The 23,347-nt window shown below is 41.0% G+C and overlaps 1 protein-coding gene across 1 annotated transcript in view; it reads right to left on the bottom strand.

Annotated features, from left to right (window-relative positions):
* Positions 1-23,347, bottom strand: part of LOC116938752 (nck-associated protein 1) — a 130,165-nt gene that overhangs the window by 61,955 nt on the left and 44,863 nt on the right. The window contains exons 3-8 of the mRNA XM_032946334.2: positions 21,325-21,417; positions 17,464-17,520; positions 14,872-15,014; positions 13,582-13,672; positions 2,251-2,388; positions 1,167-1,215 (exon numbers count right to left, since the gene is read on the bottom strand). Coding sequence (XP_032802225.1) covers positions 1,167-1,215; positions 2,251-2,388; positions 13,582-13,672; positions 14,872-15,014; positions 17,464-17,520; positions 21,325-21,417 — 571 coding nt within the window. The remainder of the gene's footprint in view (positions 1-1,166; positions 1,216-2,250; positions 2,389-13,581; positions 13,673-14,871; positions 15,015-17,463; positions 17,521-21,324; positions 21,418-23,347) is intronic.

Consider the following 23,347-nt stretch of genomic DNA (forward strand, 5'->3'; position numbering starts at 1 on the left):
TATGGCTTATTATGGAAAAATGTACGTGTACAGGTGTCCACAAAGATATCATCTCTGCATACGGAATTACAAAGTCTGGGGCTGGGTGAATAAAACTACACGCGCTCACTTGGTAGTGAAGATTTTATCTTATGGGTCTCGTTGCTACAAACCTCTGCATGTCTGCCGAGGTGTTGGTAACATACGTAAAAAATAGAATTGTTCATTGTATATAGCATCGTTGATCATGTAAATGACATCTCACAATCGCTGAGAAATCACGGACCAAGCTGGAAGGCTGACGGGCGGTGAGCCGTCGCCAACAACTGCTTTGCAGTTCTCTATATATAAAGACGTTTTCAGTCAATTGAATCATTTGGCGGGACCCTGGGGTCCCGCAAAAATCAGGTCAATAATTATTGTTGTTCAGTCCGCCCGCTCGTGACCCCGACAGCAACGCGCCGCCCGCCCAGACTCGCGCCAACAAGCGCCAGCAGCAGGCGGCGATCGACACGATGGGCGCCACCCCACCGGCCAAACGCAAGCCCCGGGGGGCGTCCGCCGCAGTGGCGCGCGGCGACAACGCCCTCCGGTCAGCCGTCAATCCTCGGCTTCTTTGCCAAGGCGAGCCCGCCCCCCAGGCAGTGAATTTAACGTGTTTATGTAATTTTTCAACTTTTTACGAAACTTAGTGCCCCGAGTAGCTCTCGACGAGGCCGATCGATTGACCACTAGTTTTGTTGTCGGTAAGGCAAGACTCGTGTCGCTACGTGGTTTTTCCCACCACGGGGCAGTGATGGGACCCCGGGGTCTCGTCAATTGCTTCAATTGGTGAGTGTTTAAACATGTTGGAGGAAACCGGAGCACCTAGAGAAAACCCTACACATGTGAGGGAGTCACACTCTATCCCATAAATAGGGCGGCAGCTGATATCCATCCATGGATGTCTCGAGATTTGAGAGAGCCCAATACTTCAGATATTATCGTTTTGAACATTCAAGCATTGAAGAGCACTAACACGTTTAGGCTTTAAAACTCAAGTCCGTGCAGGAAATGTGCCCAGCATTTCAACTTCACGGTAAAAAATATTTTCTGATTATAATTCTCGAATAGTTTAAGACATACACCTTTAACAGACACCCTTATATACTTAAAGTGACTGTGGCCAAATAGTCTATATTACTCACAGACGATCCATTTCTCCATGCTGTCAAGGGATAAGTATTCACACGGCATCTGCAGGGACAAAAAATACATTTCAGGTGATATTAATGCAGGCAAGTGTCCGATGAACATCTATAGGATTATAATGCAATTATTTGAAGGCATAAATTACATCACGAGCGAACTTATTAAAAAAGTGGCTAAAACACCGCTTCCAGGACATTTTGGCGAATGCAATAAGCCTGCCGTTGACAAGAACAATACAGATGCTCACCAGTAAGTATGCATTATTACACTCTTACAACTGCGTTATTTTGAGTTTGGCATTTCTCGGTTAACTGGTGCATGGTCAGGTCTGGTGGTAATGGAGTTGTCATCAACAGAGCCTGTGTTTTAACGATGCCAATGTTGATCTGCATTGCAAGCTAAAATATAACTTTAAAAAACTATACATTCATACACACAAACGAAACCTCTGTGAAGATGAGTGTATACCCATATGCAAATATCATTGATTTGTGTGTGAATTTTTACATTAAATAAAAACATTATTTAAATATAACAATTCAAAGTAATGCATCTGTATGCACGGCATTTACACGTGTCTTATTGCCATGTCTCTCATTTGTTCGTTAAATGTTTCAACATACATTATCACGTGGCACATATTAATGCAAACCATACTATTGCATTCCAAATACACACACTAGTATACATTAAAGCACAGTACCCAAAAGCGCATTGCATTGTCCATATTGAATACGAAATGTATCACACTATCATGGGGGATACACATGCATTACATATTCGTATCCATTCATATTTGCCTCCTCACTATTGATTTCAGCACCTCACAGATGAGCTTTTCGACAGCGCCATCTGTAGCGAGGCATGCAATACAATCTGATACCAAGCGGCAAGAAAATAAAAGCCGCAATTGCAAACGCATGCATAGGCGTCTAAAATATTGCACAGCCGCAACAGCGGCAAGTCTGGCAACAATGTCTTGGGCATATCCTGCTGTACCGGCCTATGGGATAATCGTGTGCGTCGTGAATATGAGAGTCGGCCAGGCCAGGCCAGGCTTGCGTCGTCTGTCCGGCTCACCGTGTCGGACTGTGCGGGGTTGATCATGGTGGCCGGCGCGCTGATGAGGCTAAGCAGCTGCACGGCGCGCCACTGGTCCGCGGGCAGGTTCCTCCGCGGGTACACGGTGCACAGCGACAGCAGGGCATCGGTCACCAGCTGCACCACGCAGCACACAAAGACGGACATCGCCCGTGCTGTGGTCAGAGAGTACCGTTGCAGACCTTCATTTGAGTCCCCCAGTGCACTACGGTATTCATTTGAAATTGAGTCGACCTAGGGGAGGCTCAGGACCGGTTCAAACATTCACCACTGATTGTTGGCAATGAGCAGGAGTACGAACTCGGGTGACAGCGGTTATCATTATGCTACTGCTCCCCATGCACTACAAGCGCACACACACATGCAGGCACAAGGGGGGCACACTGCACACATTGTGACCTCTTCCCGGATGTGCCAATTATCAAATATTAATGGCACGCATGCAGGGTAGTGCCAATTAGCGGAGAAAAGGATGTGAAGTTATAAATAATCCAAATACGGGTGTTGTTGTTGGAAAGAGAGCGGAGTTCTCTCCTGCCATCCCAACCTGTAATTCTTTACATCAGTTAGGCCTCATTCAGTTTTTAGACCAGATTCTTGATACGAGATAACTGCCTTCACACCTTCAACATTTCAAACAAATTACGCAAGGCACACTTGTAACAGTGAAGTAAGCAGTTGGTATAGCAATCTCACGAGACATAAAATCTATTTAACTATGTGTATGTTTTACCAGACATCCACATGGCTGATTATATTTATCAACTACTGCACATGCTGGGAATGCCTGGTTTTCTTTCAGTACGGATGGTAGATAATGTTAGGTGTAGATTCAGAGGATTATGCATCATGAGAATTAAAATTATGATAACAGTGACTTGTCTGTTGAGATAATCCAGCGACTAATTCGCCAGAAGCTTTATATGGCGTGGTAAAAGATTTCAATCTGACCTCAGCAACTTTCATTCCAAGAAGAAATTGCCAAAAGCATTGGAGCGTGCACAAAACAGAGTGTTTCTGGCAAATCAATAATTGCAATACAATTTAAAGGAATAAACATATTCAAATGCTAATGTATTCAAACTCTTCGAGAAAATATATATTTGTGATTATTCAACCTGGCATTTCTACAGGAAAAATCCATTTACATATACAACAAACTTCGTAGAAAACCCTGAGCTACCCATCAGAAAAACCCTAAAGCTTTTTGAAAGCCGAGACACCTCTTTATCGGAGCACTGAATCTCAAGTTCTGGTTTTTAAAACCCCGTATAATATTCTATTAAAACCCCAATGTAAACTAATGCCCTGTGTGGATGGATGCCTTAATCAGTGGTTGGCTAACAAATCAGCATCCACTATTTATATGGAAAAAAAACAGCTCACCAAGACCAAACTAATCATGGCTCAGCCAATGACGTTTAATAGCAGCAAGCTATTACCGTAGACATTTCCATTTCATTGAAAAAATTTGCTCTACATGCAGAAATCAATTCTGTTAAACTGCCATTGCGCTAGGTTTATTTTATATAACGCAATCAACGAGATGGCATTGCAGGCAGAACAAAAATACTCAGAATGAAGAGAACAAATCCAGCACATAACCACATGCTGCTAATTTAGAGAATAGTGTAGCTTCGGGTTGACAACTGTCAGAGTAAAGCGAGTAAAACGTGTGTGTGTATTTGGCAGCGGTACAAACAGGAATATACCGAATGTGAGCTTTACATGCTGGCCTGCTAATGTCCACTGTTGGAAAGAGACTGCAAATATCATAAGCTCTATGTTATGAAATAAACCTCACAAAATATATATTTTTTACCAATTTTATCACTGAAGTCATTACACTATTATGAACACGAATACTGTACAGCATCGGTTCTCAACCCGGGGTACGCGGACCCCTGGGGGTAGGTGGCAATGCCCCAGGGGGTACGTGAAGTGATTTATAAATGTGTGAATTTTTTAGCATACACGAGGCGTCATTGGTGAATAATAATCATGTATGAATCTTCCAAAATAAAATAACTACGATAATACGAGAGTTAGAATACCTCACAAAATGGACAATCGGTTAATCCATACTCTTTGGTTCTTTCGGTAAAGTCACGTGGGTAGAAGAAACACTAATAGATCACGACGTTTCGATCGCCACACAAGCAACCGTCATCAGGCGTGAAACAAACACAGCAGGACTGCTGACGTAGGTTCATATATTTATCACGTAGCAGGCTTTCGCGACCAATATTATTCATAAAGGTTTTTGGGTTAGATCGCGTTATTTATAAATGTGGCACAACACTCCACCACCCGACACAGCCAATCAGTAAAAAAAATGTATCACGTTGACAAAAGACAAATAGTTCACTACTTTAACCCCCCCCCCCTCCGCCACCTCTGATTTCTGCACATGATTGGGTATAGTGTTTGGATTTAGTTATTAAATAATACACATTACAATTACTAATCTACAACTGATTACTAATCATAACAATTAACTGTCTTCTGGGTTCTTTCGGTAAAGTCACGTAGAATGGAGATAAAATAATAAAAATAATAACATAATCAAATTCTCACGACGTTTCAGCCACAACACAAGTAGCCTTCCTCAGGTGAAGAAACAGGACTGTCCGGAAGACAGCGCTTGAGTGTTTCTTCACCTGAGGAAGGCTACTTGTGTTGTGGCCGAAACGTCGTGAGAATTGTATTATTATTATTTGTATTATTTTATCTCCATTCTACGTGACTTTACCGAAAGAACCCAGAAGATGAATCCCTGCAGTAACGAAAGCTTTAAATCGAAACAATTAACTGATTACTAATCTATTATATAATTACAATACCCCCCCCCTCCGCCTACGATTGGGTTAAATTATGACGTCACCCTGCTGCTCTATTTAAGACCGGGAGCAGGTGGAGGGCTTCACTATTCTGGCCAATTGCCCGATGATGCTGGATGTATTACCAGCGAAACGTCGTACTAAAAAATTGTAAATGTTGTGGATTCACTCAACACACCGGTGGGCTAAAGTAGTGAACTATTTGTAATTTTTTGCTTATTGGCCGTGTCGGATGGTGGAGGGTTGCGACACAGTTATAAATAACGCGATCTAACCCAAAAACCTTTATTATGAGGTTAATACATTTATGTTCATTATTCATAGATTTATCTCTCAAAACCATGTTGGATGAGGCAAATGGGATATTCGGTTGATACAAAATTAAACAAGGGGTACATACAGTAGCCAATAAAGGTTGGAAACCACTGCTGTAAAGTACAGTATATAAAAGCAAATATCTTCTGTCTGCACGTGTAAATAACAATGGTTTAGTCTATCAGGCTCTTGGCCGTCAAGACCAATATTACTAAGCAGTATTTTATAAAGCAAGCAATCTCTGGATCGGTTGACCTTCTGGGTCTCATCAGCAGTTAGGTTTGTTAAACAAATTCTGCTGGAATACGAGATGGTATTTGGCAAGAGTACTCCATTTAAAATATAGGGGCCCTGCTTAAAGCTAAAACCAATATCGATCGCCTATAATGCAAGGCATAATGAGTTTGCTTAAGATATATACGTTCAAGTATATTTACTCTATAGCAGCGGTTACAAACCTTTATGGACGTGTGGAACTGTCAACCCTGAAATAAATTTCACAGCCCACCATACAATACAAAACAAAAGCTGTATATCTGCAACTGTTCCGCGGTCCATTGCCTATGGCTTTGTACACCTGCGCCAGCAGTCCACGGAACCACAGGCTGAGAACCACTGCTCCATAGGAAGACAAACGTTTTTCAATGGTAGAAATGAAAGCTCAAACACACACTGGATTGGGATGCTTGAAAACAGTGGTTCTTAACCTGGGGTGTGGGCTGCCCTTTCTGGGTGGTGCGAGACATGGGCAGATTATTTTTTTAGAAGGTAAATAATTGAAAACACAGTTCAAGCGCAGCCGCGTGGGAATAACTTAACTTTGTTTCATCAAATCTACGTGTTTATTAGCATTGTTTTTTTTTGCGATTGAGAACCAAAGGGGTACAAAGGCTGCAGTAAAGGTTAAGAACCACTTCTTTAAAGGAATAGGAAATAAAATACGTGGGGAAAGATGGATTTATGGCGGCGGACGAGCTGTAGATCTTCTACCAGGGTAAATCTGGCCACAACATTGCAAATCGATGTCAAAATCACCAGATCCATCATTTGATGAGTGGAGCATCCCTTATCTTTTGTACTGCATCTACAAAAACTTGACAGCACACAAACATTTTATTATATTACCCAGCTATGTTATGATTTATTTTATTAGTGACAGCATTCGGCATTTTTATTATGTAACCACAGAACTACCGCGTTGGAAATGCCGTCTCATATACAATGAATGTAAAACAGCCTGACACTTGCATGGCAGTCTTAGTGGCAATGTGTGGCACACGAATAAAAAGGCACTATTGGAAATCGGTGGAGTTTGTGGTGGTATATGTCTTTAGATCAGCTCCAGGATTAGATGCACCAATTAAAGCAAATCCCTAGGGTGGAGCAAAATAGATTAACATGCATTACAGCACCAAATATAAACCAAAAAAGACAAGAGCATCAATTTAATGGTGTGGCCTTCAATGCACATCAGAAACATTGATTTGTTTAATGGATGTTAGACACATTGGATGAGGTTGAACCTAATGCATAGCCTGAATTTCACCTGTGCTCTACATTTAAGCACAATGAAGCACACTAAAGAAACCTCATCACGTTTGTCAATAAAACTGCATATATTACGCGATGCCACAAATATGTCCTTTCCCCACAGGGCCATCGCACTAAGACATCGCCTATTGTATTCCTTTTATTTTCAAGGCCACGTTGTTATTGATGAAGGTAGTGAAATTTGTTTTATTTGTGCTTCTGTGCCACTGCCAATGCAGTCTAACCGAATCGTTTAACAATGCAACGTGCACTGCCTGAATGTATGTATGGGTGTGTGAACTGTGGGTACACACTCGCATATGTCATTGTGAGTGTGTAACATGTTCTTGCAGGTGTGTGTGCGTGTGCGTGTGTATGTGCAGTTGCATAGAAACGTTTTCATACATGTCATTGCATTCACATTCAGAGGTGGGCCAACATAACTTACAGGTCTGTGTTGCATTGTTATTTGGTGCACCTGAATAAAAACATTAAACACAATTTCCAAAGATGGTTTCCTTCTCCAAAATTTACTAACGTCGTACTCAGATTGTAAATGTTGTGGCTTTGCTCTCCAACACACCGGTGTGCTCTACGAGTGACAAATTGGCATGTCCCTGTTTACGTGACAAATCTTACTAGTTGGCGGTGTAGGGTGGTGGCGGGTTTAACGACACATTTATATATTTACGCGATCTAACCCAAAGAAACACTAGATTATGGATGATTTCCTTCGTGTTTTTGTGTATATATAAAATCGGGAGCGAACCTGGCGATCCGGGTTCGATTCCCACTCACAGTCAACAGCGGTGACAATTATTTCAACCGACCCTGGGCCTCTCCTAGGTCAACTCAGCCTTAAATTAGTACCTGATGCAATGTATAAACATCGCTACTGGGAAGACAAAGGCAACCAGGCGTGGTGTTGGCCACCCACCCCATTGTGTGCCGTGGCGACCTTCACAGATGCTCACTTGCCCCAACAGTCTGTTGAAGGCTAAACGAGGGATCTTTATTTAATATACGTATAGCATAAATGCACTCTTACAGAATGCCACCGCAAGCGTGAAAATGTATGTGTGCAAGGGACATTAATCATACGAGGAGTTATGCCTCATTGTCATTAACTGCCTTAATCACTGTCCTGTTTCATACTTTAACAGCTGTAATGACTTTTATTGCTACTTTGAATGGAGAAGCCTCATTCTATGAATTGAGTATTGAGTTGACTCTCATGCTCGTATCGTATCCCAAATGTACTAATAGGCATCAATATACAGAACAAAGAAAAAAATCCACGCGACCACGGGGATAACATAAACTCCAAATATACAGGCATCAGGGCTATTAGTGACCAGACTGTGACTCTCAAATGTGCTTCTCGTGTAAATGTGTTTGACCTCCGGTAGCAAATCTGAGATCCAAATTTTGAATATCGGCAATGCTCTAACATACATTGCCCTATTTGGGCTGCCCCGCCACATCAAGGTCAACTGTGTTCCTCATTGCAAGCAGTGCTGTTTCCTCGGTTATTTATAACTCAATCACAATTTATTTTAAAATACTCGTCAACAACACTGCCTTACAAGAAAAGAATTGGCGACATTTCGGACAATGGCCCTTCTTCATAGCACATGACTCACTCGGTGTGCCAAATAAATAAAAAAAAACAGATCATCAGTCACATCACGCTGGTACTGCAACAATCAACCTAATTTTCAATCAAAAACTGATTCATTTTCAAACTTAAAATGTTGGTTTTAAAGTAGAATAAAACAATTTTTCAATGTAATTTCCAACCCGTTGCATGTAGGCTAACTACGTCAATTATACAATGTGGGTCTCCTCTATCAACAGAACACCAACCGTTAATTTGCAGAGCAACACATTCAGCAGTCAGCCTTTGAACAAGCCGTTACAAGACCTCTCTCTCGTGCCTTCGGCAGTGTACATTAACACATTCCTGCGGAGGGAGCTGGTAGGAACGTTGGGTTGCTCGGTCAATGGCCAGGGTCAACGGCGGCACCACGTGGTGTATTCCGCAAATATGCCCGACTGTGAGGGCGGGCACAAGCCGACGTGAGTAGGTTAAAGGTTGAGTTTTATAAGGGCACCACGGGGTGACCAGCCCTTCCCCACCCAGCCCCACCCAGCCCCACCCCTCCCACCCCCCACCCAGCTCCACCCTCCCCACCCAGCCCCTCCCTACCCTCCCCTCTCCACCCAGCCCCACCCCTCCCACATGGACAGACATCCAGAGACATATACAATTAATCCCCTGCCTCCTGTGAGTTAATCCCAGTTGGGCTTCCAGTCCACTACGTTTCCTACCAGTATAAATCAAGTAGCTGTCCCATAGAAAGCCAGGGGTGGCAGCACACACCTGAATATCTCTTGAGGCATGGTGGGTGGATCGTACAGATCATGTCCACCTGTTGGGCTACAACTAGGTGGTCTATAAAAGACAGGCCAGCAAGTAAATAGCTTACATAGCTACTTTGGACACTATCTCTCCATATGTGTGCATTTTCTCCTGGTAATCTTGTTTTCTCACATGGGCAATACACATCACGTAAAGAATTGGTAATTCCAAATTGCTATATGTAATTCCAATTAAACAATAATATTTTATATCCTTCCTCTCTCTGCCCTGCAACCTTCCTCATTATATTCTTAGTTTTTTCGGTAAAGTCACGTTGAAGAGAAACAACAAAATAATAAAATATATATAAAACAATAAAAAATTCTCACGACGTTTCGACCATAACTCAAACGGTCGTCTTCAGGTGTGTTGGTTCGCATAAATTTATTTTTAAACGGCGCATTTATTTATTTATAAAAAACGTTAGCGCCACGTGCAACGATTTGGCAGTTTACCCAGGACTAGTCCATCTATATTCTGAAAAGAGGAGGGGGGAGACGAAATTTTTTTTTATAATGTATGCTGTCTGAAAGCCACTGTAAGCGTGAACAATCAATTAAGACCTGAAATGGTTTATCAAATCTTTCCAATGATTGCTAAGATAGAATCCATCTTCTCGGTTGAAATTGTCTCTGTGCTTGTATATGTGGATAGCCTCATGAACGAATCTCTCATGGAAGCCAGATGGCTTACAAAGAACCTCTGTCTTGGAAAAGTCAATGGCATGTGAGCCTACTGAATTAGAGCAATAAATAAATGTGCCGTTTAAAAATAAATTTATGCGAACCAACACACCTGAAGACGACCGTTTGAGTTATGGTCGAAACATCGTGAGAATTTTTTTATTGTTATATATATTTTATTATTTTGTTGTTTCTCTTCAACGTGACTTTACCGAAAAAACTAAGAATATGAATTACTGCAGTCACGAAAGCTTTAAATCAAAATTTACTTCCTCATTATGTTTTTGTAACATCCTTTCTCCTTTGAAAAGCCCACACAATGTATATATCTCCCCTCATATGTACATCGCCTTGAGATGCAGTCACGCTTAAACGGTTTATAAATGAAAACGGAAGTGGTAAAATTATTCTTCTCAGAATTTTGTAGTGCATGAGAGAGAAAAAAGGTCATGTAGAGATATATATCTCGCTCTTTGATGATCATGAAAAACTGTAATCAATTTCAATTGTGCATGCAGTTTATGCAAATAGGTTAGGTGATTATAAAAAATACTACGTAAAAAAAACTGGGTGACACACACAGTAAATGGGTCAGGCATGGGTGCTGGCAATGCCACAGTGTGCCATGTCGGCCTTGATAAGCGCTCACTGACAGCCCGTGAACAGTCTGTAAAGACAAATCATTGGTCATTGTGCACAGTGGATGGGTAAGCAGGGGTTGAGAGCATCTCCCACAGATATATGGCTTGCATACTCAAATAATTGTTCCTGTGAAAAGAGCAATTAAAAAATATATCAAGACTCAAGTGCATTCCCCCTCTATAGATTTCCCAGCTGAGAGGCCAAATCTGTTCTCATTATATTGCAATAATCTTGGACTAAATTTAAATCACTGAATTAAATCCCTTTGCTGATGAGAATATCATGCTAGTATCAGGTAAATCTTCTAAAGTCAAAAAACATCTCCAACGTGATTTTGATTTATTTCAACATCAATTGCCATAACTAAAATTGCTCCTTCATCTAAAAACAAGATGATCAAACAAAAAAACTGTTTCATTCTCTTAACCTAATACTGATATCAGAAATAACATAATTGAACAAACGGAATGCTTCAAAACTTACATTCCAACTCCATATTGAATAGGTGACAGCCTTTGCCATTGCAGCACCAACGTTTTGGAACAACCTTGTTTCCTCCGTTAACATCATACATCTTCCTTCAAAATTATTTTGCAGCAGATTAGTGTTGAATACAGCTACATTTGCAAATATGATTTGTAAATGTAATCCTTAACAATGTATATTTTTATTATTTTATTGTTTCCCTTCTACGTGACTTTACCGAAAGAACCAAGAATATGAATCCCTGCAGTCATGAAAGCTTTAAATCAAAATGTATTGAGAGTTCAATTTTAATATACACATTTTTTTTTAAATAAAGGGACTGTATGTTGTCTTGGCATGGTCTGGGACTGTTTTTGCTGTCGCTTTACTGCCTTACCGAAGATTGGGAAATAATTATGCAATTAGAACTTATATACTTTATTAATTTATCAAAGGTGTTCCACAGTGGTGAGACGTGATCTTCCTCGCCTGATATGTAAGAGGTCGGATGTTCTATCCCGACGCCTGCATATTTGGAGCTTGCATGTTTGTGGTCCTCCGGTTTGTCCCTCCGCATTTATAAACATGCATTGAGATGATTTAAATTATGTTGGTGCTATAAATGTCCAAATGATGGGCCACTTTGTTGAGCCATCATTTGTGGCCTGGTCACTTCTGAAAAATAAGTTAAAACCTCGGTGGGCTTTGCCTGGTAGGATTGGGATGGTTTGGTTTGAATTGTATGTGTTTGGGTGATTTGTTTACCTTTCTTATACTTTGCACTACTATCATGTGTTTGTACTGTTTGTTGTTGTTGTTGTTGTAACATTCTTACCCGCCCCTACTGGACATCTGTGAAAAATTGCTTTGAAGCTCATCGGATTCCTCCAGTAAAAATAAATATTCTGATTATGATTCTGACAAAACAGTAAAAAAAAGCAAAGGACATGAAGCATTATTTATTCAATTTAATGGCCATAGTGGGGCCAATTCTGCACTACAATGGCAGTGTGCAAATAAATAAAATGAGCGATATTTGAATTAAAATTAATGTTCCACGGCACCTTACAATAAAAGTAAATATAACATTTGGCACACGTTTTCGCTGAGGGCATTGTATAACATGTCACAGCTTGCAGTGGCTATAGTTCAAAATTAGTTGTATGTGCCAGATGCTCTTCGCAATAGGGGTGGATATGAATGACTAACCTCTAATAATGATGATACACATGGGAGCTGCTTAGCTAACCTAGTGGAAGCCCTTTACAGTCGTGCAGTCATAACCATCAACACCATCATCATCATCATTCATCACTGATGCCTAGTATTGTGATGTTCACCATTTCAACTGACTTGCTATTTTATATGTTAGTACTGTAAATAAGGATAACTATGACTGCTTATGAGGCACTTTATCAAACGAGGTTAGCGTCCTATAACCGAAATAAATATTGATTTAGTGATTTTCAGTGCAGTATAAGTTACCACTGACACACTGCCCGTATTGAACATTGCTCAACTAAATGCGAGAATGAACAATTCCTTGCAATGCATTCAGAGCCCTGGCGCGATCATTGTTACCACCAAGATAAGGTTTAGTGTAAAGCCATGGATTACCATTGTACGAGCTCTTATATAATGTATGAAAGGTTTAGCTTAACGATGCATATGCTAAGAGCATTATAATTAATCATTACATCAAAGTTAACTTTGTTATATGTTAGAATCAGTCAAGGAAACAATGTATGTGACAGAATCTGGATTTGAAGCTTTCGTGACTGCAGGAAACCATACTCTTTGGTTCTTTCGGTAAAGTCACGTAGGTCGAAAATATAATAGATCACGAACTTTCGATCGCAACGCCTCAAGACGATTGCTTGCGTTGCGATCGAAACGTCGCGATATATAATTTTTCCTACCTACGTTACTTTATCGAAAGAACCAAAGAGTTTGTGACAGAACTTACAATTATTCCCCACCTACCCCACCAGTCAGGGCGGAAATAGCCACAAGCAGCGCTTTCCCTCTACAATAAACTTAGGGCAACCAATATTCAAGAACACACGAAGTATAATTTGGTCTGAACACCAACAAGCTATGCTTGTAAAATGCAAATGCAACATGAAGTATTTACTGTTTGCAGGAAGCCCAGCTATTAAGCTTAATGTTTCCCCCTGATGGACGTTTAGCATTACTGATCCTACAATTTGTCTAATGCCCAGCGTTTACACAGCTGGAGAATTGCAACATTAATGAGTGCTGGTAAAATACCTTGGGATGCTGATTTACATTGTGTGGTAATGACATTCAACTTAATTATTTAAAGTAAAAACAAAATGCCCTTCCCTCCGTGAGGAGTCATCCACCCGAGAGAACAGCGATGGCGTTTGAATGCCACTGAGCAGCCTGTTACCTTTGTGTGGGGTTGGAATTCTTCCATCAGCTTCTTGAGGGGGTTCTCATAGTCCACCACCATCTGGCCCAGCCTGGGAAACTCTCGGTCACTGCATTACATCATCCACAGAGTAAAAAAAAAGAGATAATTCCAGTATTTTTTTATATATAGATTATATTAACTCACCACAATCTTGAGAAAAAACAGGCACTAAGAACAACAGGCTGACAGTGGGATGCTCAGTCTGTCCCTTCTGGTTGGAGTTCTGCGGCACGAAGTGTGGGAATGTAAATTTTTATTTCTGTGGCTGATGTCAATGCACAGCAACAACTATAATTTTACAATGAGGTGGTTGATCCAGATAATTGCGTCAGGAAATTACCGCGTCAGGAATCAATGTGATGCCTCCTTTGCATTTGCGAATCGGGCACTGAGTCGTTAAATGTCCCCATGGTTCTTTTCTGGGTGACCACATTCGCACATGGGATAATTTTTAAGTTTCCATTTAGGCGAAAGGTATCGGCATCAGCCATAGTTTATGCAGATGTGGTTTTCGGTTTGCCAATAAGCTCCGCGGAAATATCACCAAGATTTGTAAATGTCTAGTTAGGATACACTTGAATGCATGCCCATCGCTTGGGCTACACCCCAACATAGACAGCAGTCTTAATTTAGTTTCGCTCAATGTTACAATGTGTGAGATGCAGAATGTTATCCTCATTTAGCAAGTGAACAATGTCACCAACGATTAACAATTCCTCTTTATTGTGCTGTGAGCCATGCATGTGCATTTACTGGGTTTGCTTCAAATCTGTCAACCCCAAAATGATGAATTGTAGCAAATTATTTTTGGTGTAAAAAAAATAAAATCCGCATTATATTCAGTGCCATTTCATTGCACTGTTAAATATGAAGGCTGTTAAAAACCACAAACATTCAATGGCGCACTCTAGAAATAGCAAATGCACCATTCTCAATGCTATTTTGTTTAACACGTAGGCTTTCGCGACCAATATTATTCATAATAAACGGTTTTTGGGTTAGATCGCGTTTATTTATAAATGTGTCGTAACCCTCCGCCACCCGGACACAGCCAGTAAACAAAACATGCCGATGAATTACTACATCAACCCACCGGTGTGTTGGGAGAATAAATCCACAACATTTACAATTTTGAGTATGCCGCCGTTTCGCTGGTTAATTACATCCAGCATAATCAGGCGATTTGCCGCAATATTGAAACAATCCACCTAATTACATTTCAAACAAACCTGGGAGGGAGACCTGCACCAGAAAACGGGAGCTTACCTGCTTCCATGAGTCATCTCGTGGGCATAGTTATACAGACCCATGATCGCTTTTCGGTCCTCGATTCGAGACAGCACGATCATAATGGTGACGTAGTTCACGACCAAGTCAAGGTAGTTCTTCGTGAGGTCAAAATTCACGGTCTGGAAGACAGCGCATGCAACAGGAACAGGGGCAAAAAAAACAATGGGCTTGCAGAGTTTTACAAGTGCAGTCAATTGTTTCTGCCATTAGTGACGCAGGCTGCAGAAAAGGCAATAACTGCAGCTCCGCGCTTTATTTTTTTTAATGAAATTCTAAGTTGCTTACAAGCGCAAATTCACAGTGCGTTCTGCAATGCATCATAATACTCGATTGTTGCCTGTGAAGGAGCTTTGTACGTCAGCTAAAAGTCACCACATGTTTCGAAGGCAAAAATACAAAACCGTCTTGCTGCAACCCTCTGCACTCATTTACGTTTTGCACATTTTTTATGATTAACGCAAAGGTAATAGAATACACTTCAATCACACACCCGCGTGCATAAAGAGGCCCTTTTCACTCGTTCTAAACACCAATGGAATGAGTATTTTTCGTTCGTCCAATGCAAAGTTTTATAACAGAAAACGATTGCTTTTCACTCCCGGCCAATGAAAGACATTACACTGCACGTAGTGACAGCATTCAGTGCAACCTCAGAATGTGCTTTGATAATCTGAGTGCTACAGGCCATGTGATCCATCCATCTTCAAAGTCAAATTGCTCCAGAGCCTCAAATGGGTTTGGTCAAGGCAACACACCCGAGTTAGTAAAGGAGCCTCTATGGCACTGATCAAAGGGAAGGTTTCAGAGTTCTATCTCTTTGGATAATGTTACAACCTTTGCTGCCGGGGAACTGAGAGTGGCAAAGAAAAGTGTAATCTTAAGTCGTGTTTCACTTTTCTTGAAACGTGCTTACCGTGGAAGCATTCAATTAACCTACATTAATCTGATAGGTTAATTTTTTACAGCATCAAAAATACCCTGAAATGTACAGATTATGAAAAAAAACCGTCAGTGATAGCCTCCTGAAATGGGCATTGAGGCAGAGTGCTCACCGCCCAAGGTAATGTATAACTCAACTTCAAAATTAGATGTTAAATATTTCCTTAGTTAATGTATGTTTTCTCAAAGCTTAAGATACAACGTTAACATATATTGTATTCACAAAACAAGAAGACGTTTTGCCTGTTATGTAAATAAAATAATATTTAGAAAATCCTAAATAATTCCGGTGAGAAAACATTTTCTCATGGTAGCCAGATGGCTTACAAAGAACCTCTGTCTTGGAGAGATTCGTTCATGAGGCTATCCACATATACAAGCACAGAGACAATTTCAACCGAGAAGATGGATTCTGGCTTAGCAATCATTGGAAGGATTTGATAAACCATTTCAGGTCTTAATTGATTGTTCATGCTTACGGTGGCTTTCAGACAGCATACATTAATTTTTCGTCTCCCCCGTCCTCTTTTCAGAACATAGATGGACTCGTCCTTCTAAATAAACTGCCAAATCGCTGCCCGTGGCGCTAACGTTTTATATAAAAAAAAAAAATGCGGCGCTTGGAAATAAATAAATAAACGCGGTGCGGCGTTTGGAAATAAATAAATAAATGCGGACCACCGCTTCTTTCAAATGTTTCTTGCCGTTGGTTTTTTCACACCTGACGATGACCGTTTGTGTTATGGTCGAAACGTCGTGAGAATTTTTATTGTTTTATATATATTTTATTGTTTTATTGTTTCCCTTCAACGTGACTTTACCGAAAGAGCTAAGAATATGAATTACTGCAGTCACGAAAGCTTTAAATCAAAAAGTTATTGTAGCTTATATAATGGTTAATTTTTTCATGCCATCTGCTCCACAGTAAGACAAAGATCCCCCGTATAGCCTGAACAGACTGTTGGGGCAAGTGCTGCCAGCGATAAACCTGTTGAGGCCGGCACGGCACACAAGGAGGTGCGTTGCTCACACCACGCTCGACCGCCTTTGTCTCCTCAGTGCTTATGTTTGATACACACCGCATCGGAGATTTATTTAAGGCTGAGTTGACCTAGGAGAGGCCCGGGACCGGTTCAGTGCTGTTAAGCGAGCACCTATGAAGGCCGGCCAGGCACAAGAGGGGGTGGGTGGCCAACACCACCACGCCCGGACACCTTAGTCTCCCCAGTGGCGATGTTTACACACCGCACCAGGTACTCATTGAATATAATCGTCGCTGGTGTTGGTGCACATGAGTGGGAATCGAAGTCAGGTCACTGGCTTCATAGCGTAACGCGCTAACCGCTACACTACCACTCCCCACTGTTCCAGAGTAACCACACATACAACGAGCAGTTGGAAATAAAATTTCGATATATTCCGCTGGATTCCTGGCTACCCTCCTGCCGTGTTTAGGACAATTTATCTGTCTGAATGTTCATAATGACCAAGATTACTGCTGAAAAATGTGAATCTACACCAGATCCTTGATGGCTGCTGTTTGCATATCACATATACTAAGATAACAAACATATTGTGAAAATACAAGGATTTGTTTGTGATCAGAAAGTATACTTTGTGTTTACCTACAATGTCAAAATATATTTGAGATGCATCGATGGTGTTCAGCTGCTCAGTGACGTGATCCTGCAATACAGAAAAACACATGCGTTCAAATTGACTCTACATTCATTTTGAATGTGTTAGACATTGTTATCCATACCAGAACATTTAATAAGTCTGCATTATCTCATGAAAATACACAAATGACCGTTAATTAAATTGGCCAACAATTTTGTTACAAACAGCAATAAAGATTGCTTCGAAAACAGCGTCAACTAATCATATTTTGTATGTACATTCATTCTGCAATATTCTCCAAAAGAATGCACATTGACATGATTCATTTCAATGTTCCAAGAGACACAATTGACTGAAAAATAAATGCCACTGTGCACAGCAACGAAATTCACGGAGTGACTCATTTCTGAACTTCAGTCTAGATAAGACAGATATGTTGTTTCCTGCGAATTTAATAACGACAAAAATACAAACGTTCCAGTCTTCCGTTATAATTTTTTTTTCAAAACGGTAATTAAACATTTGGGTTGATGCTATCAGCACTAATTCATATGTTTCCAAAGGAGGCTCTACCAGAAACGTTAAAGCACTTGTACACAATTGTGTGCGGAGGTCAGCATTTTAAATGTTCACTGAAAGACCAAATTATAACACTGAAACCTTACATCTTAACTTTATAAGCATAGGTTTTACCGTTTCTGGCAATAAAACAGGTGTCAAGATGTTAAAACACCAAACAGAATCCTTTAGCAAGGAATCATGTCTGCATTAACCACACATACTCGCGGTGAACATGCAAACAAAAACATCCTCTGGTAGTATATGCATTTTCTTTGAAACTTATTAGCAAGGGAGGTCCCATGATGTAGATGCTCACCCCGAGCTCTCATTATTCTGATAGTGCATTGTCTTTGGGCTGTACGCCTTTTGGCGTCCTCTGGTCTAACACTATTTGAGACGAGGCTCAAAAGAAAGCTGTCTCTGGTGTGGACCAATCAGTTTCAATGACAATGCATCATCTACTACCAGAGCATGTTTTTTTTGCATGTTCACCACGAGTGTATGTGGTTAATGCAGACATGATTCCTATTCTTCTATGATACTGGCAAGGGAGGTCCCATGATCTTAACTTTAGTTGACGTTTCTATATTTAAACAGCTCTTCAACAAGTATACACAGCGATAGCATTGGTAAGTCAATACAACAGTTTTGACTAAGCTGAAAAGCAAAGGTCCACATTCAATCAATATATGGCTGTTTTATGCCTCGACCAAAACACATATAAAGGATTGTTTTGTTCCAACGTGTTCATGCCAATGTAAGGGAGTGAAGGCTGTTGCACAGTGGTTAGTGGCAACAATTTCTGGACAATATTCTTTGGTTATTTTGGTAAAGTCACGTAGGTGAAAAAATAACTAAAATAATGATTGCTTGTATTGCAATCGAAACGTCGTGATTTATTTATTTCTACTTTTTAATTTTATATTTGCATTTTTTTCACCTACGTGACTTTACCGAAAGAACCAAAGAGTATGGATCCTTGCAGTCACGAAAACTTCAAATCTACAATTTCTGGACCAGTTCTTGTTTCCCATCTCCTTCAGCAAATTGCACTGGCAAGAAAAGTGAGTATGGGCCAACAATCCCCATGACTGGCACAATATGGGGAGGCCTTCATCCAGCAGTGGATTGACAAAGGGATGTGAAATGAAAATTCACAATACTATTTTTCGTTTTATTACAAATAAAAAAAAACATGCTCTTTACGTGTCATGTAACATATTTGCTGAGAATTAATTGTTTGTAATCTTGCGGTAAATGGTAATGTTGTTCTTTGAGTCAAGACAACTATAACTTTGAGATGGGCTTTAAAGACTGAGTGAGCTGAATCCATCTGCATCGCTGCACATGAGCACTCTTCCAGCCATATAATAAATGTTGACATTTCCCATGTACATTTGAGAATAAATGCAGACCTCGGTGGCTCTGACTGTCCCACAAAACCATCAATATCCTGCAGACAAAAGCAACCATATGGAGGGGCATTGTACATGTACAGTGAGGGAAAAAAAGTATTTGATCCCCTGCTGATTTTGTACGTTTGCCCACTGACAAAGAAATGACCAGTCTATAATTTAAATGGTAGGCTTATTTGAACAGTGAGAGACAGAATAACAACAAAAAATCCAGAAAAACGCATGTCAAAAATGTTATAAATTGATTTGCATTTTATTGAGGGAAATAAGAATTTGACCTCTCTGCAAAACATGACTTAGTACTTAGTGGCAAAACCCTTGTTGGCAATCACAGAGGTCAGACGTTTCTTGTAGTTGGCCACCAGGTTTGCACACATCTCAGGAGGGATTTTGTCCCACTCCTCTTTGCAGATCTTCTCCAAGTCATTAAGGTTTCGAGGCTGACGTTTGGCAACTCGAACCTTCAGCTCCCTCCACAGATTTTATATGGGATTAAGGTCTGGAGACTGGCTAGGCCACTCCAGGACCTTAATGTGCTTCTTCTTGAGCCACTCCTTTGTTGCCTTGGCTGTGTGTTTTGGGTCATTGTCATGCTGGAATACCCATCCACGACCCATTTTCAATGCTCTGGCTGAGGGTAGGAGGTTCTCACCCAAGATTTGACGGTACATGGCCCCGTCCATCGTCCCTTTGATGCGGTGAAGTTGTCCTGTCCCCTTAGCAGAAAAAACACCCCCAAAGCATAATGATTCCACCTCCATGTTTGAGGGTGGGGATGGTGTTCTTAGGGTCATAGGCAGCATTCCTCCTCCTCCAAACACGGCGAGTTGAGTTGATGCCAAAGAACTCCATTTTGGTCTCATTTGACCACAACACTTTCACCCAGTTGTCCTCTGAATCATTCAGATGTTCATTGGCAAACTTCAGGCAGGCATGTATATGTTCTTTCTTGAGCAGGGGGACCTTGCGGGCGCTGCAGGATTTCAGTCCTTCACGGCGTAGTGTGTTACCAATTGTTTTCTTGGTGACTATGGTCCCAGCTGCCTTGAGATCATTGACAAGATCCTCCTGTGTACTTCTGGGCTGATTCCTCACCGTTCTCATGACCATTGCAACTCCACGAGGTGAGATCTTGCATGGAGCCCCCCCAGGCCGAGGGAGATTGACGGTTCTTTTGTGTTTCTTCCATTTGCGAATAATTGCACCAACTATTGTCACCTTCTCACCAAGCTGCTTGGCAATGGTCTTGTAGCCCATTCCAGCCTTGTGTAGGTCTACAATCTTGTCCCTGACATCCTTGGAGAGCTCTTTGGCCATGGTGGAGAGTTTGGAATCAGATTGATTGATTGCTTCTGTGGACAGGTGCCTTTTATACAGGTAACAAGCTGAGATTAGGAGCACTCCCTTTAAGAATGTGCTCCTAATCTCAGCTCATTACCTGTATAAAAGGCACCTGGGAGCCAGAAATCTTTTTGATTGAGAGGGGGTCAAATACTTATTTCCCTCATTAAAATGCAAATCAATTTATAACATTTTTGACATGCGTTTTCTGGATTTTTGTTGTTGTTATTCTGTCTCTCACTGTTCAAATAAACCTACCACTAAAATTATAGACTGATTATTTATTTGTCAGTGGGCAAACGTACAAAATCAGCAGGGGATCAAATACTTTTTTCCCTCACTGTATGTGCCTACATTCATATTTACGTTGGTTGTAACTTGGAGAAATAATTACGTTTTCAATTCGTGGAACCACCAGGATGTTTTGAGAAAAGGTTTTCTTGCCTCTGAGCAAAACAAGCAAGTTTAGGGTGCACATTTTTTTCCATGAAAACTCAAGCAGCTGTTCACAGAAAGATTCGCACATTTAATTTATATATATAAATGCACTCACCCTGAAGTCCATGATATCCACAAATGTGAAGTAGTAAAGTGCCAGGTTCTTGAGGATGTCTGACTTTTGATTTTGGACAGGAGCCAACTGTTGCTGGTGGAGAGAACATTTTGAAATAGATTAATTAATTCCACACTTATAACCTGTTCACAAATGCTGCAACAACACAAAACGGAGGAAGAACTTTATCAAAGGCTAGTCAGCCATAAACATTCTCCTTAAATAAAAAAAATGTAACACAATTCTGTGCAACATTATTTATTTATTGAGATGCATGACCTAATTTACAAGAGGGACCTGGGAAATGATGATCATGATTGCTTTCAAATAGTCATGCTTTGGAATCTACTACAGCTGAGGTTATCCTTCAGTTTTAAAAGTTGGGCAATAACACAAACACGGAATGTAGCTTACTCTTGAGAATGATGCCACAGGCTCATCATTGTCGTCTCTGCATTGGCGATTTGCTTTGCAAATTACTGGGTGGCTGCGGGAATTAAACTGCTGACTCTGGCCCAAATAAATCGGTGGCGAGCGCACCAACCACAGGCCCACCCAGCCACCCCCTCTCAATACTGGCTGAGTTGCTTCACACCGACCACTCGACCCACTCGACACTTCATTCGAGTGGAAGGGTTGTGTACCCTAATTAGTATAATTACACACACATTTATTTTAAGGATCTCTATCTCGTGAGAAACATTCCCAGACCCATCCAGGTGTAAATGCGTGACACAACCACAGCTAATTTTGTAAAATGTGTGAAGAGCGCTGCTAGAGTTTTTATGAGCTGCTGCTGTACAATACCATCGAGTCAAGGGACTGCCTACTGTACATGGGAATTAATTGTGAAAAATTAGGTCTCAGTAACATAATAGAACGGCAGAGAATTAAAAAAAAACTAAAACAACAATATTGATAATCTCTTTATCCCTTGACTATTGTTGGAGGCTGAGGTAGTCACTGCTTATCGGTTTACATAAATTTAATGAAGTATAGAAAGTGTGCTGGCAATTAGAGGAATATCATCATTCACAGAGGGATAAACCCCCCATCTGCTCAAAGGAAGTCTACAAATAACTCAAGCAGACTGACAATAAACAAAAGTGTGTTATTTTACGTTCCTCAACTTCGATGTGAAACCACAAGTCAGGAAAAACATATTTTTTGGGTCTTTCGGTAAAGCCACGTAGATAGGTTCAAAGAAAATAACAAAATGTAACAAAAACGACGTTTCGATCGCAACACAAGCGTTCGTCATCAGGAAGAAAAGAGAGAGAGAGGGGAACCTATCTACGTGACTTTACCAAAAGACCCAAAGAATATGAATTCCTGCAGGCACGAAAGCTTTAAGTCAGGAAATACATTTCCAATAAATATTTACATTGTTCTTCGCTTAACACAGTTCGGAAATGCAAATATAACAACCACGAAATTACCGTAGAGGTTGAAGTTATTTACAATTTCACAATTCGATTCTATAAAGCCATTCCCAGACCATAGTGCTGTCGTGCGAGAAGAAAATCACCGGATGCATTTGTTTGAACGAATTAAATAAAATTGAAAATTATGCTTCATATAAGAGTGGCATCTGGTGATATTGGGCACAAAATTGCTGTGCAATTCACATGGCAAGTTCCATGGCTATGGTTTGAGCCAAGACTAAGGGTTGGGCCATACACGCGTAATGACAGAGTGACACCTGCGGGCCTGAAGGGGTAATTACTGTAAAAAACTGCATTACATAATGCCTTAGTATGAAGGGGTGTATCGGGGGTAAAGGTCAAGGGCGGAGTCAGTCGAGAAGCTCTGGGAACCAACCCGAAGGTTCTGGAAAGGGGGCGTGGCCGCGCCAGGCAGATACAAGGAGCACCGAACCAGAGCTTCGGGGCTGTTAGTGTGGGGTCTGGGTCCTGGTTGCGTCACTGCCGTCGTCATCTCTTCGTCTTTGACCACGTGGCTGTTCTTCTGCAAGAGCAGCTCCGTCGCCGCCGCTACGCTCGTCAACCATCCAGCGTAGCTA

Source organism: Petromyzon marinus, chromosome 4 (assembly GCF_048934315.1).
Source record: "Petromyzon marinus isolate PM22_M1 ecotype Great Lakes invasive population chromosome 4, UKy_Petmar_22M1.pri1.0, whole genome shotgun sequence".
Classification (NCBI taxonomy): domain Eukaryota; kingdom Metazoa; phylum Chordata; class Hyperoartia; order Petromyzontiformes; family Petromyzontidae; genus Petromyzon; species Petromyzon marinus.